The 17,310-nt window shown below is 30.3% G+C and overlaps 2 protein-coding genes across 14 annotated transcripts in view; one reads left to right on the top strand and one right to left on the bottom strand.

Annotated features, from left to right (window-relative positions):
• The window catches only part of LOC126907241 (uncharacterized), a 235,096-nt gene that overhangs the window by 55,232 nt on the left and 162,554 nt on the right, over positions 1–17,310 (top strand). The window lies entirely within an intron of this gene.
• On the bottom strand, positions 6,943–11,186 carry LOC126907204 (zinc finger MYM-type protein 1-like). Its single transcript, XM_050688319.1, has 2 exons — positions 10,766–11,186; positions 6,943–9,766 (listed from the first exon to the last, which is right to left on the bottom strand). Exon 2 carries the CDS (start codon positions 9,731–9,733, stop codon positions 7,151–7,153), a length of 2,583 nt encoding a protein of 860 aa, XP_050544276.1. The 5' UTR covers positions 9,734–9,766; positions 10,766–11,186; the 3' UTR covers positions 6,943–7,150.

Genomic DNA, 17,310 nt, shown 5'->3' with positions numbered 1-17,310 from the left:
AATGAAAGCTTGTAATGTAGTACAAAAGCAAAAAAAAAAAAAAGTTTGTCCCGACTACTTAACTACTATTAGAAAATATCCGTCAAATTTCATAAAAAATGTAATTTTTATGTAAAAATCACTGTTTAACATGAAATATTTTAATAATTAAAACTGCCATAACATTTTGAAAAATGAGCAAATTAAAATACATTTTTTTTATATCGAAACAATAGATATTTTTCTTTGATTTGATATAAATTCTTTGAAGATTTGTCTCTAAGCCTGCCCACAGAGGTGATTAAAAAGAGCAATTTAATTTTTTTCAATTTAATTATTGAAAATGTTCCTGAAATATTAACACTTTTATTTAATCTTAAATTAAAGCTTATATTATATATTTTACTATGAACAAAAAAAAATCGAAGTATAGATTTTCTTCTTGGTGAAAGAGGCTACCGTATTCAAAAATATGCTATTTTTGTTAAAAGTTGTTAAAATTCTGGGTTTTGTATTTAACTTTTCTTTTAATATTTTACATGAGAAATAAAATGACTTTCATGAATATTATATAATTTAATTGACATAGAATAAAGTTCATAAAATATAAGAAGCTAAAGTTATTTCAATTTTTTTGCTTTTTTAAAGTTGAAAAAGTATGTTTAAAATTTGAATCAGCTTAAATTGTTAATTTTATCACCCTTCGGAACACTTGTGTCTTTCACGCTTAGGGTACGAGATTCGAATCCACCTGTGGTGTATAAAATTTTTTTTTTTTTTAGTTTAGTCTTCCCTTGTAAGAAGAAATTTCTTATTTATGTTAATATTATTTTATTATATATATTTTTTTGTGGCTGCGATTTATTTTTCCAACCCTCCCTTTTTTTAACGATTACAATTCGTATTTAGTTGAAGATATTACACTCAAAAATTGAAAAAAAAATCGCTTGAAGAAATAATGAGTAGCTTTATCCATACAAACAATTAAAATCATTCTATTCTAATATTTTTAAAGTATTTATTGTCGAATTAGATTTGATATGATAAAAGTAATCAACTACAAATGTAAATAATTTTACTTTTATGATTTATAATATTGCAAATTTTTTTGTAAAATGTTGCTATATAAATCATAAATCTAAAAAAAAAAAAATGATTTTCTGTTTCACCTGTATTTAACGATGGATTTTTTCAATTATAATTTCAAATTATATAATACGCCCTATTGAGTTAATCTTTTTATCGACTTTTTTTTATTGATAATTTTAGTTAAAGTAAATCATTAAAATTAATTAAGTTCTGAATATTTCCATCGTAGAATCATTTTAAACTCCAAAAGTTAATTAGAAATTATTACTATGATTTTTATTTAAGTGATCTATTACGATAAAAAAGCAAAAAAAAATAGAACTTTTCTGATAAATTTAGGGTAAATAGTAATTATAAAATTTCCTGACTGCATATTAATCTTAACTATTTCATTTTTTTCTATTTAATAATGTCAATTTCAACCTTGCAAGTTGAGCTAACAGGTATAGTAATAAATTTAATTTTTTTTTTATAAACTTTCACTTTTATGGACGAAAAAAAGTAGGTTAAATACTATTACTTTATTATATTAAATGTCAAAATCAATAATAACTTGAAAACACTTCATTATAAAAATTATATAATATAAAATTTTAAATTATATTTTTTAATCTAAAAATTACTAATTTGGATATAATTAAAGAAATATTTGATGTTGGTTTTGTAATTATCCACCAATTTCTTAGAATTAAACATTGTCTACAGATTTGTACCAAAGCGTTTATTGTGATAGTGATTTTAATCACTGTCAGATTAAATCTATACTGGACCCAACTATAGCACGTCCCCACTGTGCCACGATCCCACTGCGCTGGGTTTTATTTCTCTGCTCTCATCGAACAGATTTCTTTTAACATACTTTAAAAGATCAAAAATCGTATTTAGATGTACAGATTATCCCAAAATTGAAAAAATTTCCCTCGTTTCCTGTACATGTCGATTTTTTCCAAAAAAAAAACAAATTTGAAATTCGCTAATTTACGATATATACGCTGCCATACCTTTTTCAAAAATTATCAAATCGATATAATTTTTTTTAATAATACATGAGATATTTAACTATAATTTTGTATATTTTTTTTATAAATTTAACTCATTACCTGGTCACAGGGGGATTTCAAATGACAACTTTTTTACAGTAAATTTACTTTTTCAACTTAACTTTTGAAAGTGTAGTCGATATACTGACACTTTTATATAAACCTTAAATTAAAGATAATATAGTATACTTTATTGTAGAAAAAAAAATTTCGGGCTTTAACTTGTCTTCATGGTATAAATGGATACCATATGCTATTTTTGTGTAAAATTTCTCGATCAAATATATTACATTTTTCAACTCTATGTAGCCATAACTTTTTAAAAAATATTTGGATTATTACTATTTTTTTATGATAAATTCTCTATATATACTTCTTTAATTCGACATACTTTTTTTAAAAAAATCATAATATTTCACTTAATACAAAGAGGGATCAAAATTTCAAAATGCATATAGAACAAAAAACTTTTTCAACTTGTAAACTTGTAAACTTAATGACCTTTTTATTAGCAAGTAACTTATCTGCGGATAATACAAGTAATAATATTACTAGATTAAGTTATTTAGAAATTAATAAATTATAATACATGTAGTTAATATATCTATTGCATATTACTAAAAATATTTTTATCCCGATTGTTCTAATTAACATTAAATAATTTTCTCTAAATATCACGTTGAGTAAAATTATCATGGGATATAAAAAAAAAAATACATTTAAACATATCAAATTTTGTACAACAGATAACATTACGACTTCAGATCATATTGATAAGAAGGGGAAATGCGATTAACATGTATAAAATAGGTTTGAACATCGCTAATTCAATGTTTAAATTTTTATTTAGATGGCAATACGACTAATCTAGATACAAGTAAGTACTTAAGTGATAATATTGGAATATTTATATGATAAAATATTTAATAATGATATTAAAACATTTTCGAAATATCATTTGATTATAGAATTAACACTAATTTGTAAAAATGTTCTCCTTGAAAAAATTTTTTTGCAACAATTCATCTAGCTTTGCGATTTGTACATAAAATTGGGTTATTAAAAAAATTAAATTTTTTTTTAGCAAGTAACTTGTCCGTAGATGATACAAATAATAATGAATATTAATTAGAATAAGTTATTTATAAATTAATACATTATGATACATCTAGTTAATATATTCGTTATATATTACTAAAAATATTTTTGCCCTCATTGTTCTTGAAAACCACTATAGTTTAAGCGTACCTGTTTTGAAAGACACCACTGGCAATAAACACTGGTTACTTGTGAATAGTGATGTTAAAACTAGATTTAACATACACAGGATATGTTTGAACAATGCCAATTCAAGTGTTATACTTTTATTTAGACGCTAATATGACTCCCTAAGATATAAGTCAGTACCTAACTGAATAACTTTAAATTGTACATTAAATATTTTCCTCTAAATATCATATTGAGTAGATTTATCATGAAATATTAAAAAAAAAATACATTTAAACAAATAAAATTTTTTACAACAGATAACATTACGACTTCAGATCATACTGGTAAGAAGGGGAAATGCGATTAACATGTATAAAATAGGTTTGAACATCACTAATTTAATGTTTAATTTTTTTTTAGATGAAAATACAACTCCTCTAGATACAAGTAAGTACATAATTGGTAAATTTGGAATATTTATCTGATAAAATTTTTAATTATAATATTAAAACATTTTCGAACTATTGAATAATACTATTGATTGTCCTGAATTACTAGCCTGTATACCGTTTAGTGTACCGTTAAAAATTTTAATATCCTTTATTTTTATTAATTTTAATATTCACGCTCCTCGAGAGGATTGAGCATGCTCCTCCCAATAGAACACTTTCAAGCAAATTAGAAAATGCTGATTTTTTATTTGATTTACTAGCCGTGGTATTGAGCTTTAATAATATTTTTTTTTTCTTATTTTTTATATTATATTACTTAAAATCGTATTTATTGATTACATTGATTTTTTAGAAAAATTATATTTTTTATTTATATTATCTTTATTGAACTTTTTTACATAAGTATACATAATTTTAATATACATAGGATAAGTTTAAAATCGCTAATTTAATGTTTATTTATCTCTTTAGATGACATTACGACTCCTCAAAATACAAGTCAGTACCTAACTAAATAACTTTAAATTATACATTAAATATATATTTTTTTAATTCGTATTGAAAAAATTAAAATTTTTGATAATAATTCCATAAGAAAATATTCTTCTTGCAGTTAAAAAAAAGTTTTATAATTAATTTTGAAGAAAAAAAAGTTTTGTTTCGTGTTTATTAATTAAATTTATTGTTTTTTAATATAATTATGATTATCTATTTTAAGTTTTGTATTAAAATAATAGTGAAAATTTTTTTATGTTGTCTGATTAGGTGGTGATTAAGAAATACAACTCAAATAGCAAATTAAAAAAGGATAATATTTCATAATTGTTCCATTATAATTTTTTAAAAGTTATTTGTGAAATAAGTTTATTTTCAACCATTTTTTAATTTGTCTATTATAACATTTTATTAAATATATTGTATTATTATTATTATTAATTAAATAATAATTAAAAAAAAAAAATCATAAAAAAATGTTTAAAATTGTTTATCAAGAATTTTATTTAAGTATTATCACAGTAAAATTTTGAAATAGTATTATGGAAATGATGTATAAATAATTAAAAAATAAAGGAACGTTTAAATAAAGTTAGAACAGAATTGTTATTAAAATATAATGATTGTAAGTGGGTTATTAATTAACTATCTAGTAACTATCTAATAAAAGATCTAGTAACCCTATACTAACAAAAAAAAACAATATACTGGTTAAGATTTCAAAAAATACTAACTGATAACACATATTTAAATATTAAACTAAAAACTCCTCAAAATATTGATGATGCGGTAAAAAACTTATCACAATCGATTCTAACCGCTGCCATTTCTACTATTTCTCTCAGTAATAATAAATCCCCTTTTCTCATTAATCTCTCGACTTTTCAGTCGGCTAATTTAATTGTTATTAAATTTGTCACTTGTTTCTTTTGTTTTTCTGAAACGGATTTCAATTTTATTCCTTACACTTTTTGAGACTGCATTATCAAAACTATATATTTTAATGTAATTATAAGACTTAATATTTTTTATTAAAATTAAAAAATATATATTAATAGAAGAATGCGCCTTAAAATATTGTTTATTAAAATGTGAATGAAATGATTCACAATTATCAATGCACTGATATCTAATAACAATAAAAAAATAGTAAAAAATTCGATTAAATGAATAGCAGATAATTATTGTCGGGTTATTTTGGCATATATTTTAACCAGTGGTTCTCAAGCTTCATTTTATAAACAGGTATAAACTATCGGTTTGGCGGAAACGAAAATCGTACCTTAATCAGATTTGGCGGAAACGAAACGAACATTTTTGGTGGAAACAATGAATGCCCGGTTTGCCCAATGACTGCGTTAACTGCCATTAGTGGACTTGCCTGGTCGACTGACACTCCCTCCTCCACCGTGTCCGAAAAAATTTCGTACATCTGACTCGCGCTATTGTCGGCAGTGTGTTCGAACTCCGATATCCTAATTACATCCATTCCGATAAGAAGGGTGCGGTGCCGATAAAGTGTCAAGATCATAAGGGTCATTAGATTAGGTGTTGTGCGCGACGGTCCTGTTGTGTGATATGTTTTTACCGAATAGAAATTACGTAGTGGCATAGTGCGTTTTAAATGAAACATTGTCTAAAAAACTACGCCAATTTTGGATCTGTTGTAGGCTGAGGGGCCGGACTAATTTCCTCCTAGCCGATTTTTATTTCCCGATACCGACGGCCTATTTGGCCATTAGCGATGTCAGTGTTGCTCACCGCAATAACGACATGGGGTTGGCGGTGCGTCCGCGTTCGCATAACTCGTAGGCTATCAGGCCGCTGGTTGAGCGGTTTGCCGCGGAGGCAGTTTGATTGGCTGACGGGACGCTGGTGGAGCGTACCGAGGAGCCGCGGTCTTATCTACATCGTGCGCTATCTCACGTAGATCAGCAAAAGACGCTGGGTGCATTAACCGTATCATACCGCGGTAATCGACCTGTAAAAGCCCCATTAACTGTTGCACAAGTTGTTGTTCCGGTAAACCATAACGTACTGGCGCGGCCCGTGGTTGGCGCGTAAACAAAAAATCCGTCCGCCCGATTTCAAATAAATGAGTTAATAATGTTTAGCGCTGATAATGTTCGTCTTGCCATCCCGTGCTACACATCCGTGGTAGCAATGCGAGTGACGCTTGTAAGTACGACTGTCTCATGTTACAGTCGTCTTGTGCTAAAATGTCCACGAGTTGCTCGTAAAGTGTTGCGTCGTGTCGTGTCGGATATGCCGCTCCTGATGGACCAAATGTAACGCGATGTGCGTCCAATCGTCGACTATCATTTCGTTCAATGTTAGTTTGCCGAATATTCGGTTGCACTCGAACATTCAAAATTCGTTTAAGCATGTTGGAAATCTGTTGCTGTTCTATTGATATACGCGACAGCAACCTTTTTAATTCAGTCATACGTATCACAATCTGAGTGTTATTCAAAATGTTACTTTTTTTCACAACAATACTAGTATTTTTTGTTCATTATTATTTAAAGCTTATTTTAAAAATTATTTTTAACTTTTTAGTTGGATGTGCTTTAAAAGCATGTATTTTTAGTTTTTTAAACAATATATTAAATAATTATTAAACAATTATTATATATATAATATTTAATTTTTACTTTTTAGTATTTATGAAATCCAGTGGCGGAACTACGTTTACTGAGGCCCGTGAATACAATTTTTCGGAGGCCCTATTATATCTGTAACCAAATTCAGCTGACATAGGGATTTTAGTTTATACACATTTAAAAATGTGTATATAATTATGTAATTAAATTATGTATACTGTATAGTTTATTAAGAACTTATTGAATTATAAATTGAATTAAAAAATTACAAATATGAATATACTTATACTTGAAAACTTTTTTTTCTGCTACGATCTTGAGAAAATAACTTAACTAATGACGACAAATTCAATTTTTTAGCCCGTTCATTTTCAATTGAAATCATTGCAAGGCCACTGAGCCGTGTTTGGCACATGGTGCTCCTGAGATAATTCTTTATTAATTTAAGTTTTGAGAATGTCCTCTCTGCGCTTGCCACAGTAACCGGTAATGTAAGGAACAAATAAAATGCTGTTAACAAATCTGGGAAACTAGTAATTAAATTATTATTATCAATTATTAGTAATTTAGTCATATCAAAAACGCTGCGACAAGATTTAAGCTCAGAAGCAAACAGAAATTTAAATGATTCGATTTGTGTTGTAAGTTCTGCTGGATTAAAGTCCTCAAATGCCTCTGCCAACTTTTTTGCACTCTTACCGATCTCTTCATCAGATATTACAGTTGGTCGTAAAATACAACTAAATAAATCATTTATTTCACTAAGGCCTACAAATCTTGTTTTCAATTGTGTAACAACAGTATCAATACATCGATATAAAACTTGAGTTTTAAAATAATGGTTTCCTTCTGAAAGACGTTTATCTTGACATAGCTCACCATAAAATTTTTTTACTTTTCTCGTTCGTATGCAAGAAAACTCGGGCGTTACATTCCATTGTAATGCTTTAGAATTAGCTTCTTCTATTAAAATGTTAAAGTTATCGCGAATTTTCCCCATATTTTCCAATGTGCTTTTTATCAAATCAACAGCTTTGCCAATATCAGCTCCAGGCGATTGAAGTATTTTAGATGCTAAATTAATTTTTGACAATATTTTATACATCAATAGAATTAAAATAATTGTTTCATAACTTTCGAAATATTTTTTGAGTGTGGAGGCATTGTTTTGTTCATCCTTATTACGCCCGGTCAACGTAATGTTGTTTAAAACTTTCATAACATCTGGGTACATATGGTTGAGTGATATCAAACAATCAGTTCTAGACGACCATCGTGTTGGGCACAGCCTTTTGAGTGATCTAGAAATTTCACAGCTTTCTTTTTTCAATTTTGCCCATCGAAGTATACTGTTTCCGAAAAAAGTATATAGAGTTTCTAACATCTCAAAAAATTGTCTGATTTCCGTAATATCTTTCACAGAATCGTTTATCACCAAATTTAAATTATGCGATGCACAATGAACATATTTTGCTTTTTTCTGTCGTTTCCGAAGTCGAGCCTGCAAGCCATTATGTTTACCACTCATACTTGCTGCTCCGTCTAATCCAATTCCTCTAAATTTACCAATATCAAGACCATTATCTTTAAATGTTTTAACTGTTTGTTCTTCTATTGCTTCACCTGTACTTCCTTCTGCTTCAGAAAAACCTATGAAATCTTCTTTTATTTCAATACTTTTAGGAATTCCAAGTTCATCTTTTTCTATATGTACATACCGATATATCGTAGAAACTTGGTCAACCTTGCTTATATCTTGTGTTGAATCTAGAATTAAGGAAAAAAATGGCGCGGAGGTAACATCAGATATTATATTTTTCTTTATTTCACTTTCTATTAATGCAATTATTTGATTTTGAATTTGGTGGCTAAGATATTTTATGCTTCCCTTTGGCTTCTCTAGAAGTGTTGCCAATATTGGATCATATTTGGCTAGAAGTCTTATTAAAGCCATAAAATTTCCATTATTTTTGAAGTTAGCATCTTCTCTATGGCCTCTGAAAGACAAATTTTGGCCACCTAATGTGATCGATATATCTATTATACGTGTCAAAACTGCGGTCCAATATTCAGATTCAGAAGCGTCTTGCTTTTTTATTTGACAGTCTATACTTAAATTTTTATGATACATATTATAAGCTTTACATGACACAAGATGAAATGTAGAACTTTCATGACGGTTCATAGCAATCGTTATGTGATCCCAGTCATCAAATCCGTCAATCCATGACGTTTGTTTATTTTTTAATCTATTCCCGAACAGAGTACATGGCTGGCAATATGCAACTTGACGAATAATCGAATAACTCAACCATAGTCTAATTGTCTTTCCACCAGACATTGATGACCCAGAATAATAATATTTCTCATTGAACGATAAATTAGATACACGATTATCTGAATATCTATAGAATGGTCCTTTAGGTTGGCATGGTCCATATTCAACAATAAATTTTTTTGCTGCGTCAGGCAACTGATTTAGATGGCTAAAATGACCAATATCAGTAGGGTTTGGTAACATCAGAAGCTTAGTAAAAAAATTTAAATCTGATATATTGTTACTTGGGGACGAAGATGAAGAGCTGGATGGTATTTTACCTAAAAATTCGTTGGTCGATAAAGGTGAGAAACTAGATGATGTTTCATGTGCAATAGTGGTGACTGAAGAAGAAGGTAAGGGACTTGATGGCATATTTTGTGTTACATTGGCTGAAAAAGAGTTTGTAGAAAAAGATGGTTCAATTTCCGAATTTTTGATAAAGTACTTTGAAACAGACGGCAACAATTTAATCTTTTGCTCTTCTTCTGCTTTACGTTTTCGTTTACTCGCTCCACTCTCAAATCTTTTTTTATTCGGACCATTCATTATAAAACGAAATTCTCAAAGTCAAGTTGTGCACTAAAATTATAACACAAGAACAATACGTTTTCTTTCTATATTTTATATTATTATTAATATTATTTGTATAAGCAATTAGAATTTTAAATGAAATATCAGAATAAATTTAATATTGAAATTTCAAATATTATGTTGAAAATAATTAACCCGTCATTGGTAAACATGTGAGCGCGGCGCTCACACAAATAGCATTTTAAACGTCAGTCACATAAATGTTTGTTATTTTGCTTGATTCTCTTATTACCTTCAAATAAAAGCTTACCAATAATTACAAAAAAAAAAAGCCGCTATCTGTATTTCCTCAAGTTTTCAGTGTGCAAAGTTAACTGTACCGATAAAGTGAGCGTCGCTTTCACAGTTTATCAATTTCATATTTTTTGAATTGCTTACGTTTATTTTTTTTCAAAATAATGGCCAATAAAGTTTAATCTTTGTTGGAGAAGACTGTAGAACAGTTTTTAGAAGACTTATGTCAACCCAAGTGTTGACCCCGTCCAATTTTTTGAAAATGAATCGGGCAGTGACATTTCTGAACCTGCGCCTGGTACTCACAATACCAGTCGCATAAATAATAAAAATACTAGTATTTTACAAAAAATATTTTACCAATTGGTAGTGAGCAAAATGATACTTTTCTATGTATGATTCAATTTTTTGAGTTGATCGAGTAATTAATAATAAAGGAAAAAGTAACGTGTGAGCGCGGTGCTCACAGTTTAGCAATCGTGATCCGTAACATAAGTTTACCAACGACGGGTTAAAAAATTAAAAATTACATAGACAATAATAACATCAGTTCTTTAGATTAAATCTTAAGTCTACTTTATAATGTTTTATGATGTATTAGATTAAATTAAAAACAAATAACGATACTATTTTATACCTACTAATACTATGTTTAAACTTAAATAATTACATGTTATACCTTGTCGGTAAGTACGTAAAAAAATATATTCAGTCATTAGTTTTAATATCAGATTGTTTAATTTTAGTATTTACCTAAGTACTACAAATGACGTCTAAGACGTTGATTTTCTCTGTCGCCGAATAATAGGATCGTCTTAAAAATGATAATTTATAATCACCAAAGTTAACGTAGTTCCGCCACTGAACAAGTAAAATACATTTCGAGTAACGCATCGCCGCCTAACAGCGATAAGAAAATATATTTTTATAAATAATTCTCGTATTGACATCAGATAACGCATATACACAACACAAAACACGTTTAAAAATATACTATAGTCTATACCCTTATCGGTTCGTTTTCGTGGTGAATATTAGAATAATAATATTTCAATATCTCATGTTTTTGTTTACTTGAAATGTTACAAAATGCATTGCATCTAATATTTCTATGATTAATACAATGAACTAATTTTTTTATTAAATAAGATAAATAATTAAAAATTTCGCTATGAGGCCCCTTTAACAACGAGGCTCGCGGAAAATCCCGCCTTTACACATATGTAGTTCCGCCTCTGATGACATCGCTGTCACAGTCACGGAGTGTTTATTGTCAATTATGACTATCATTAGATATAAATTCTGTATTATCAGTTAGTGTATTTATAAACTCACAAAAATGTTTATTAATTTTAGTTTTAGTTCAGAGACGAGTGTAAGCGTACAGGAGAAGCAGCAGCAGCGAACTTCTATAGAGATGCCAGAGAGAGAGTTTTTTATGAAAAAAAGTGACTTTTTATATGGCGGATAAAGTTAGCTAGCGATCACTATTGAAATTCCTGATATGTTGAATAATTATTATGATTGGTTAATTGTGATAGAAACCCAGATATGGGCGTAGTTAATGAATTGTAGGGGACAGTTATAAAATATACTACCGTATTAGAGTGTAGTTCTTAATGATCCAGTGATGGCTATGGCGGCCATTCTGTGTATGCGACTATGTTCTTTCCTAGGTGTAAAGTTATGGTCTACCAGACTATGGCACCGTACAATATCATAGTTTTAATAACTGAAGTGTACAACCAATACAGAACTCTTTGTTTATGTTGCCAAGCAGCCACAAGCCCAGAAGGATGTGAAAAATTCTACTCCTCAAAAATCTGGGAAGAAGAAGGCTAAAGAATCACCAGTGCCACTGGGAAAAGATGGTAAGGCACAGGTAAGAAACAAACGGACGTACTTCACTCATGTCTCGTAAGGGAAGTGAGGAAATTGGTTATGTAAGGGAAAGGGTCCCAGGAAACCACCACCCTCAATAACGGCTACAGTTAAAGGGAACCTCCCACGGATCCAAAATGAAATATGGAGAGCGAACCTAAGAAACGGTCGCCACCTGTGGACCAACACGCGTATCAAACAGGGAAGTCTATTGATACAGGTCTACACTGCTTGACCATTGAGATAGGGAAAGCTGTGGAGAATAAAATGTATGCAGTAGGTATATTCCTGGACATCGGAGGGGCATTTAACAATACTCCCTTCGATGCTATGTGTGAATCTGCACAACAGCATGGAATAGAACCACTTATTACTAAGTGGATAGAATCCATGCTTAAGAAACGCTCCATTTTGCGACAGCGCAATGAAACCAAAGTAATCAAGAGTGTTAAACAGGGATGCCTACAAGGCGGGGTTTTATCCCCCTTGCTATGGTGTCTAGTATTGGACTCACTTATTAAAGAGTTAAACAAATACTATTATACACAAGCCTATGCGAATGACTTAGTTATAGCAGTGCTGGGTAAATTCCCAGGCACTATTATAGACTTAGGACAACAGAAACTAAACACTATACATATATGGTGGGTCAAGTATGGTCTATGTGTTAATCCAAATAAAGCAGAGGTTATTATGTTCACTAGAAGAAGAACAGGACTAGACAGTCTTGGCACTGTTACTCTAAATAAACAAGAAATTAGTTTAAAATGGGAAGTAAAATACTTAGGTATTATCTTAGATAGTAAGCTAAAAAGGATATCACATGTTGAGTCAAAAAAGCAATGACTACACTGTAGACCAGCAGCAGAACCTTGGACAAGACATGGAGTCTTAAACCAAGAGTTATGTATTATTTGTACACTCAGTGATTAATCCTATGATATTGTACGGTGCCATAGTCTGGTAGACCATAACTTTACACCTAGGAAAGAACATAGTCGCATACACAGAATAGCCACCATAGCCATCACTGGATCACTAAGAACTACACTCTAATACGGTAGTATTAGAGCACTAATTGGATTGTTTCCTCTGCATCTAGAGGTTAAAGCTCACGCTAAAGCAACAGAACTAAGATTCCACAACTTAGGTACTTGGACTTTGGAGAGTGATACTGGAGAACACGTAAAATAATAAAAGAAATAGACCAGAGTTTTATGGAATAATCCTTGGATTATATTAATCCAGTTTTAAAGAATAACATTCCCTACAAAGTAGAAATCACTAAACATAGAGAATGGAATATTAAACACTTAATTGAAAAAGGAGGATTTGTAATATATACAGATGGATCCAAAAATTCAGGAAAGGTAGAAGCTGGCATTTGAGGTCTTAAGCTACGAATAAATGTCAGCATGTCATTGGGCGCAACACCCTCTGTTTTTCAAAAAAAAAGCAGTGGTTCAATGCAGTAGAGATGACGAAACTGGTAGTGGCTCAGAACCTGAAGGTATACAAGAATAAGATGATAACTATCTTAAGTGACATTCAAGCGGCTTTGAAAGCACTCTGTAATAATCAGATGAATTAAAAACTTGTTCTCGAATTCAGGGAAACTTTAGAATCACTATAAAGGTTCAACAAAGTTACACTAGCGTGGGTACCAGGATACAAATGTACAACTGTAAATGAAAATGCTGACTTTCTAGTCAAGAAAGGAGCAGAGAACACCTATATTGGAGCAGAACCAGTGGTAGTACTCACTGAGCAATCACTCAAAGTACTCTCTAAGATGTGGTGCAGAGAAAAACACAGGAAAATCTGGAAGTACTTGGTAATGTCTAAACAATCCAAAATGTTTACCATGAACCCCGGTCTACTGCTGGGTGATCTTAATAAAATGATTAAAAAATCAGCTCTTTGACTGGTCTATTGACAGGACATTGTCACTTGCTTAAGCATTTTTTACACAATGGGAGTATCGGAATCACCATTGTGAAGTAAGTGTGGAGTAGAAGAGGAATACTCATTGCACATTATGTTTGAATGTGAAGCCTTGTCCACACTAAGATCAAACTACTTGAGTAAACCTTTACCTGAAAAAGAAGACATAAAAAAACTAAGACCCAGATAGATACTTAATTTCGCTGGAAAGACAGGACTTTTTGGTCATCCATAGGAGTAACTTGATGGTCAACCATTATACTATGATAAGTATAAAATGTAATAACACTTAGGTGGGTAATCCAAATATAGACTATTCAATATGAGACGCACACAATATACCAACAGGTCTGAGTACATGGTCATTATGTCCACTTCAATAAAAACTAAATCTAAAACTAAAAAACATATTTTAAACTAGTCCCCTACAATTCATTTACTACGCCCATATCTGGGTTTCTATTACAATTAACCAATCATAATAATTATTCATCATATCAGGAATTTCAATAGTGATCGCTAGCTAACTTTATCCGCCATATAAAAAGCCATTTTTTTTCATAAAAGACTCTGTCTCTGGCATCTCTATAGAAGTTCGCTGCTGCTGCTTCTCCTCTACGCTTACTCTCGTCTCTGAACTATTGTTCATGATCATTTTCTTACATGGAATCTGCATTAGTATAAGTAAATATTTTGTCCTTACGATTTTGTTTTTTTCTTATTACTTCCAATATGGTGAACATTGTTTTAGATGATTTATAAATATTTTACCCAGAAATAAGTTTTATTTATTTTAATACTTTCTAATATTCTTACAAAATATAGTTTGTATTTTATAAGTTTTGAATATTATTGTGCCTTCATTTCTGGACAGCCTTAAATGTGCCGAGAAGAGTGAAGAAGAGTAATTTTATTTATATCGACATAATAGCCTTATAAATTATCGTACATTTATAATAAATCTTATTGTGCCCTTTATTTATGAACAGCATTGGATGTGCCGTAAAAAAAGAACAAGCGTACTTTGTGATTAGAATTAATTAGTCTTAGTAGTAATACCTTTGCATATGTATTCGCCAGCCATAAAAGACTATGCTAATTATCTTCTGGAAATTTGCAGGCAGTTGAAGTAAACGATGGTAAAAGGTGTATTGAAACAATATTTAATATATTTTATCGAGGTTAACTGTGTACGCTACAGTAACCATAAGATTAACTCAGTCAACTACGTCAAGAAATAAATGTAAGTGCAAATATTTATTGGCATGCTTTACTCCTTAAAAATTCACGTAATAAACAACAATAAAAATATGTAAGGTAGAGATAATTCTATAATTTGATAACATAGTACGACCCCTAGATGCCTCTTCATCCTTATTCCCATTATATTTAATACATATTATTCTTCTACCATATTTTTGTATATTACAGGTAGTAAGAGTAGCTATAATTTAAAAAGAATACCGACATGTGTCGTAATATGCTCAATGCTTTGAATTACGCATCTTATAATTATCAATGAAAAATGTTTAATCTGTATTTTAAATAACTTGTAAAAAAACAAATAATTTATCTGTCATAACAAATACGATATTCAACACAATTTCTTATTATTTATATATATTTTAATAAACAAAAAGATAAACTGGCGGTAGCAAAGAAATTTTGTTAATTGTGTTTGGGGTTCGGGGTGTGAATGGGAAAAAATGTAAAGAAATGTAACACAGGTGGCCAATAAGGAAATAATAATCGTAGCAGGCGTAGTGTAAAAAGGATGGCCAGCAATTGAAAGTAAAAGTGGCTATAGATACCCGGCAGTGACTACAATAAAATGAAATAGAAAGGGATCTCGGGGTATGTATGCTTGTGTAAAGACGTCTAATGTATGAATAAGATGGAATTACAAAGAAGGGTCACTACCTAGCTCCTGCACAGAAACGCGTACACTAATTTCCGGCGAGTCACAAGTATCGTATTTTTTTATAAAAATATTTTAGTTTATTCTCAATGACCTATCCTGTTCTAATTGTTTATTACTAAAAAATTCTTCAGTAAAGGATCTATTATAGACTTATTATGTAAACAAATGTTTCACTTACCTCTGACTATCCTGATATTCTCTTGAGATGAATGATGTTGTTGATGTAACAATTATCGATGTATACGTTTACGCATTAATGTACGCAATTATATTTATACGGTTTATATTATTATTAACTCGCGTGTAACTACTTTTCTAGTACAATTCTATATTAAATCTACCCAAGGTGAAGTCTAAGTTTATTATAACTCTGTCTTTTTGTAAAAACCTTTTGTATATTTATGTAGTATAGTCCTTAACCTTGTATATGGTGTTTTACCTTAATATATTTATTATTTAATAATTTATAAAGCAAATAAAGAACTTCTAAGCAACATAACTGTCCTGTGCAACAAACTATTTCCAAATGGCCTACGTCTTTTCAGTCGTCCAAACAGTGATCTAGGGTAGATGCGAGCTCAATTTCGGTTCTTTGCACAATAGATTATACTAGTGTTCTACACTCCGATTGCCCGCACTATGGCTGAGATCAGACTAGCTAGTCGATAAGTGGAGAGATACTTTTGGTTGTTTAGTATAATGTTAGTTATAAATATATATTAGTAAAATATTAGTTTTTAGTATAATATTTCGAATCTGATTTATTTGTATTTCGTATCTGGATATACTAACGCGAGATCTCAAGNGTAGCTGGATATACCAACGCGAGATCTCAAATAATATCTTTGTCTTTATGCAAAGAACCTTATGATATGTGGCCTACTTCTTTTCAATCACCTGTAGGACGACCTAGGTTAGATGCGACTGTACTATAGATTTATGCACGATAAGTTATGTTAGTGTCTTACACTCCGATTGCCCACACTGTGGCAGAGATCAGACTAGCTAGTCGATAAGTGGAGAGACACTATGAAGAAATCTTATGGTTAACTAAAATTCTAACTATGATATTATTGTACTATTACCCAGTCCAGCCAGGTTGTGGCCCTTCAATAAGTAATAGATACAATTCAATCAAATTAAGTACCTTAGAATATGCTTATATATATATATAAATATAAATGTAAATAAAAAGAAATAAATGAACACCAATATTTTATATGTGTTAGAATATTTATATCACCAAAAGTATTCGACCGAAAATAAGATGTATAATATTTTCAGTAATTACGAAAGAGGGTAAAAATGATGCAGATATCATATAGAATTGTAACTAGGAATGAAACAAAATATTTTTTGCTGTATTTGATTGGAGTAGGGTGAAAAAGGGGATTTTGGTTCCCCCCGCTTCACCCACCCACCATACCACATGTGATGTAGGTGAAGAGGTGTGGAGGGGGGGAATAAATCTAACGTAAACTAACATAATGCAATGGGAGAGGGAACGTTGAAACCCAACGTAAACTAACCTAAGGCAGGTGAGGAACCTCTC

Source organism: Daktulosphaira vitifoliae, unplaced genomic scaffold (assembly GCF_025091365.1).
Source record: "Daktulosphaira vitifoliae isolate Bord-2020 unplaced genomic scaffold, ASM2509136v1 Scaffold_1, whole genome shotgun sequence".
In the NCBI taxonomy this organism is placed as follows: domain Eukaryota; kingdom Metazoa; phylum Arthropoda; class Insecta; order Hemiptera; family Phylloxeridae; genus Daktulosphaira; species Daktulosphaira vitifoliae.
The sequence above is the reverse complement of the archived record's forward strand: the minus strand, read 5'-3'. Positions and strand labels throughout refer to the sequence as shown.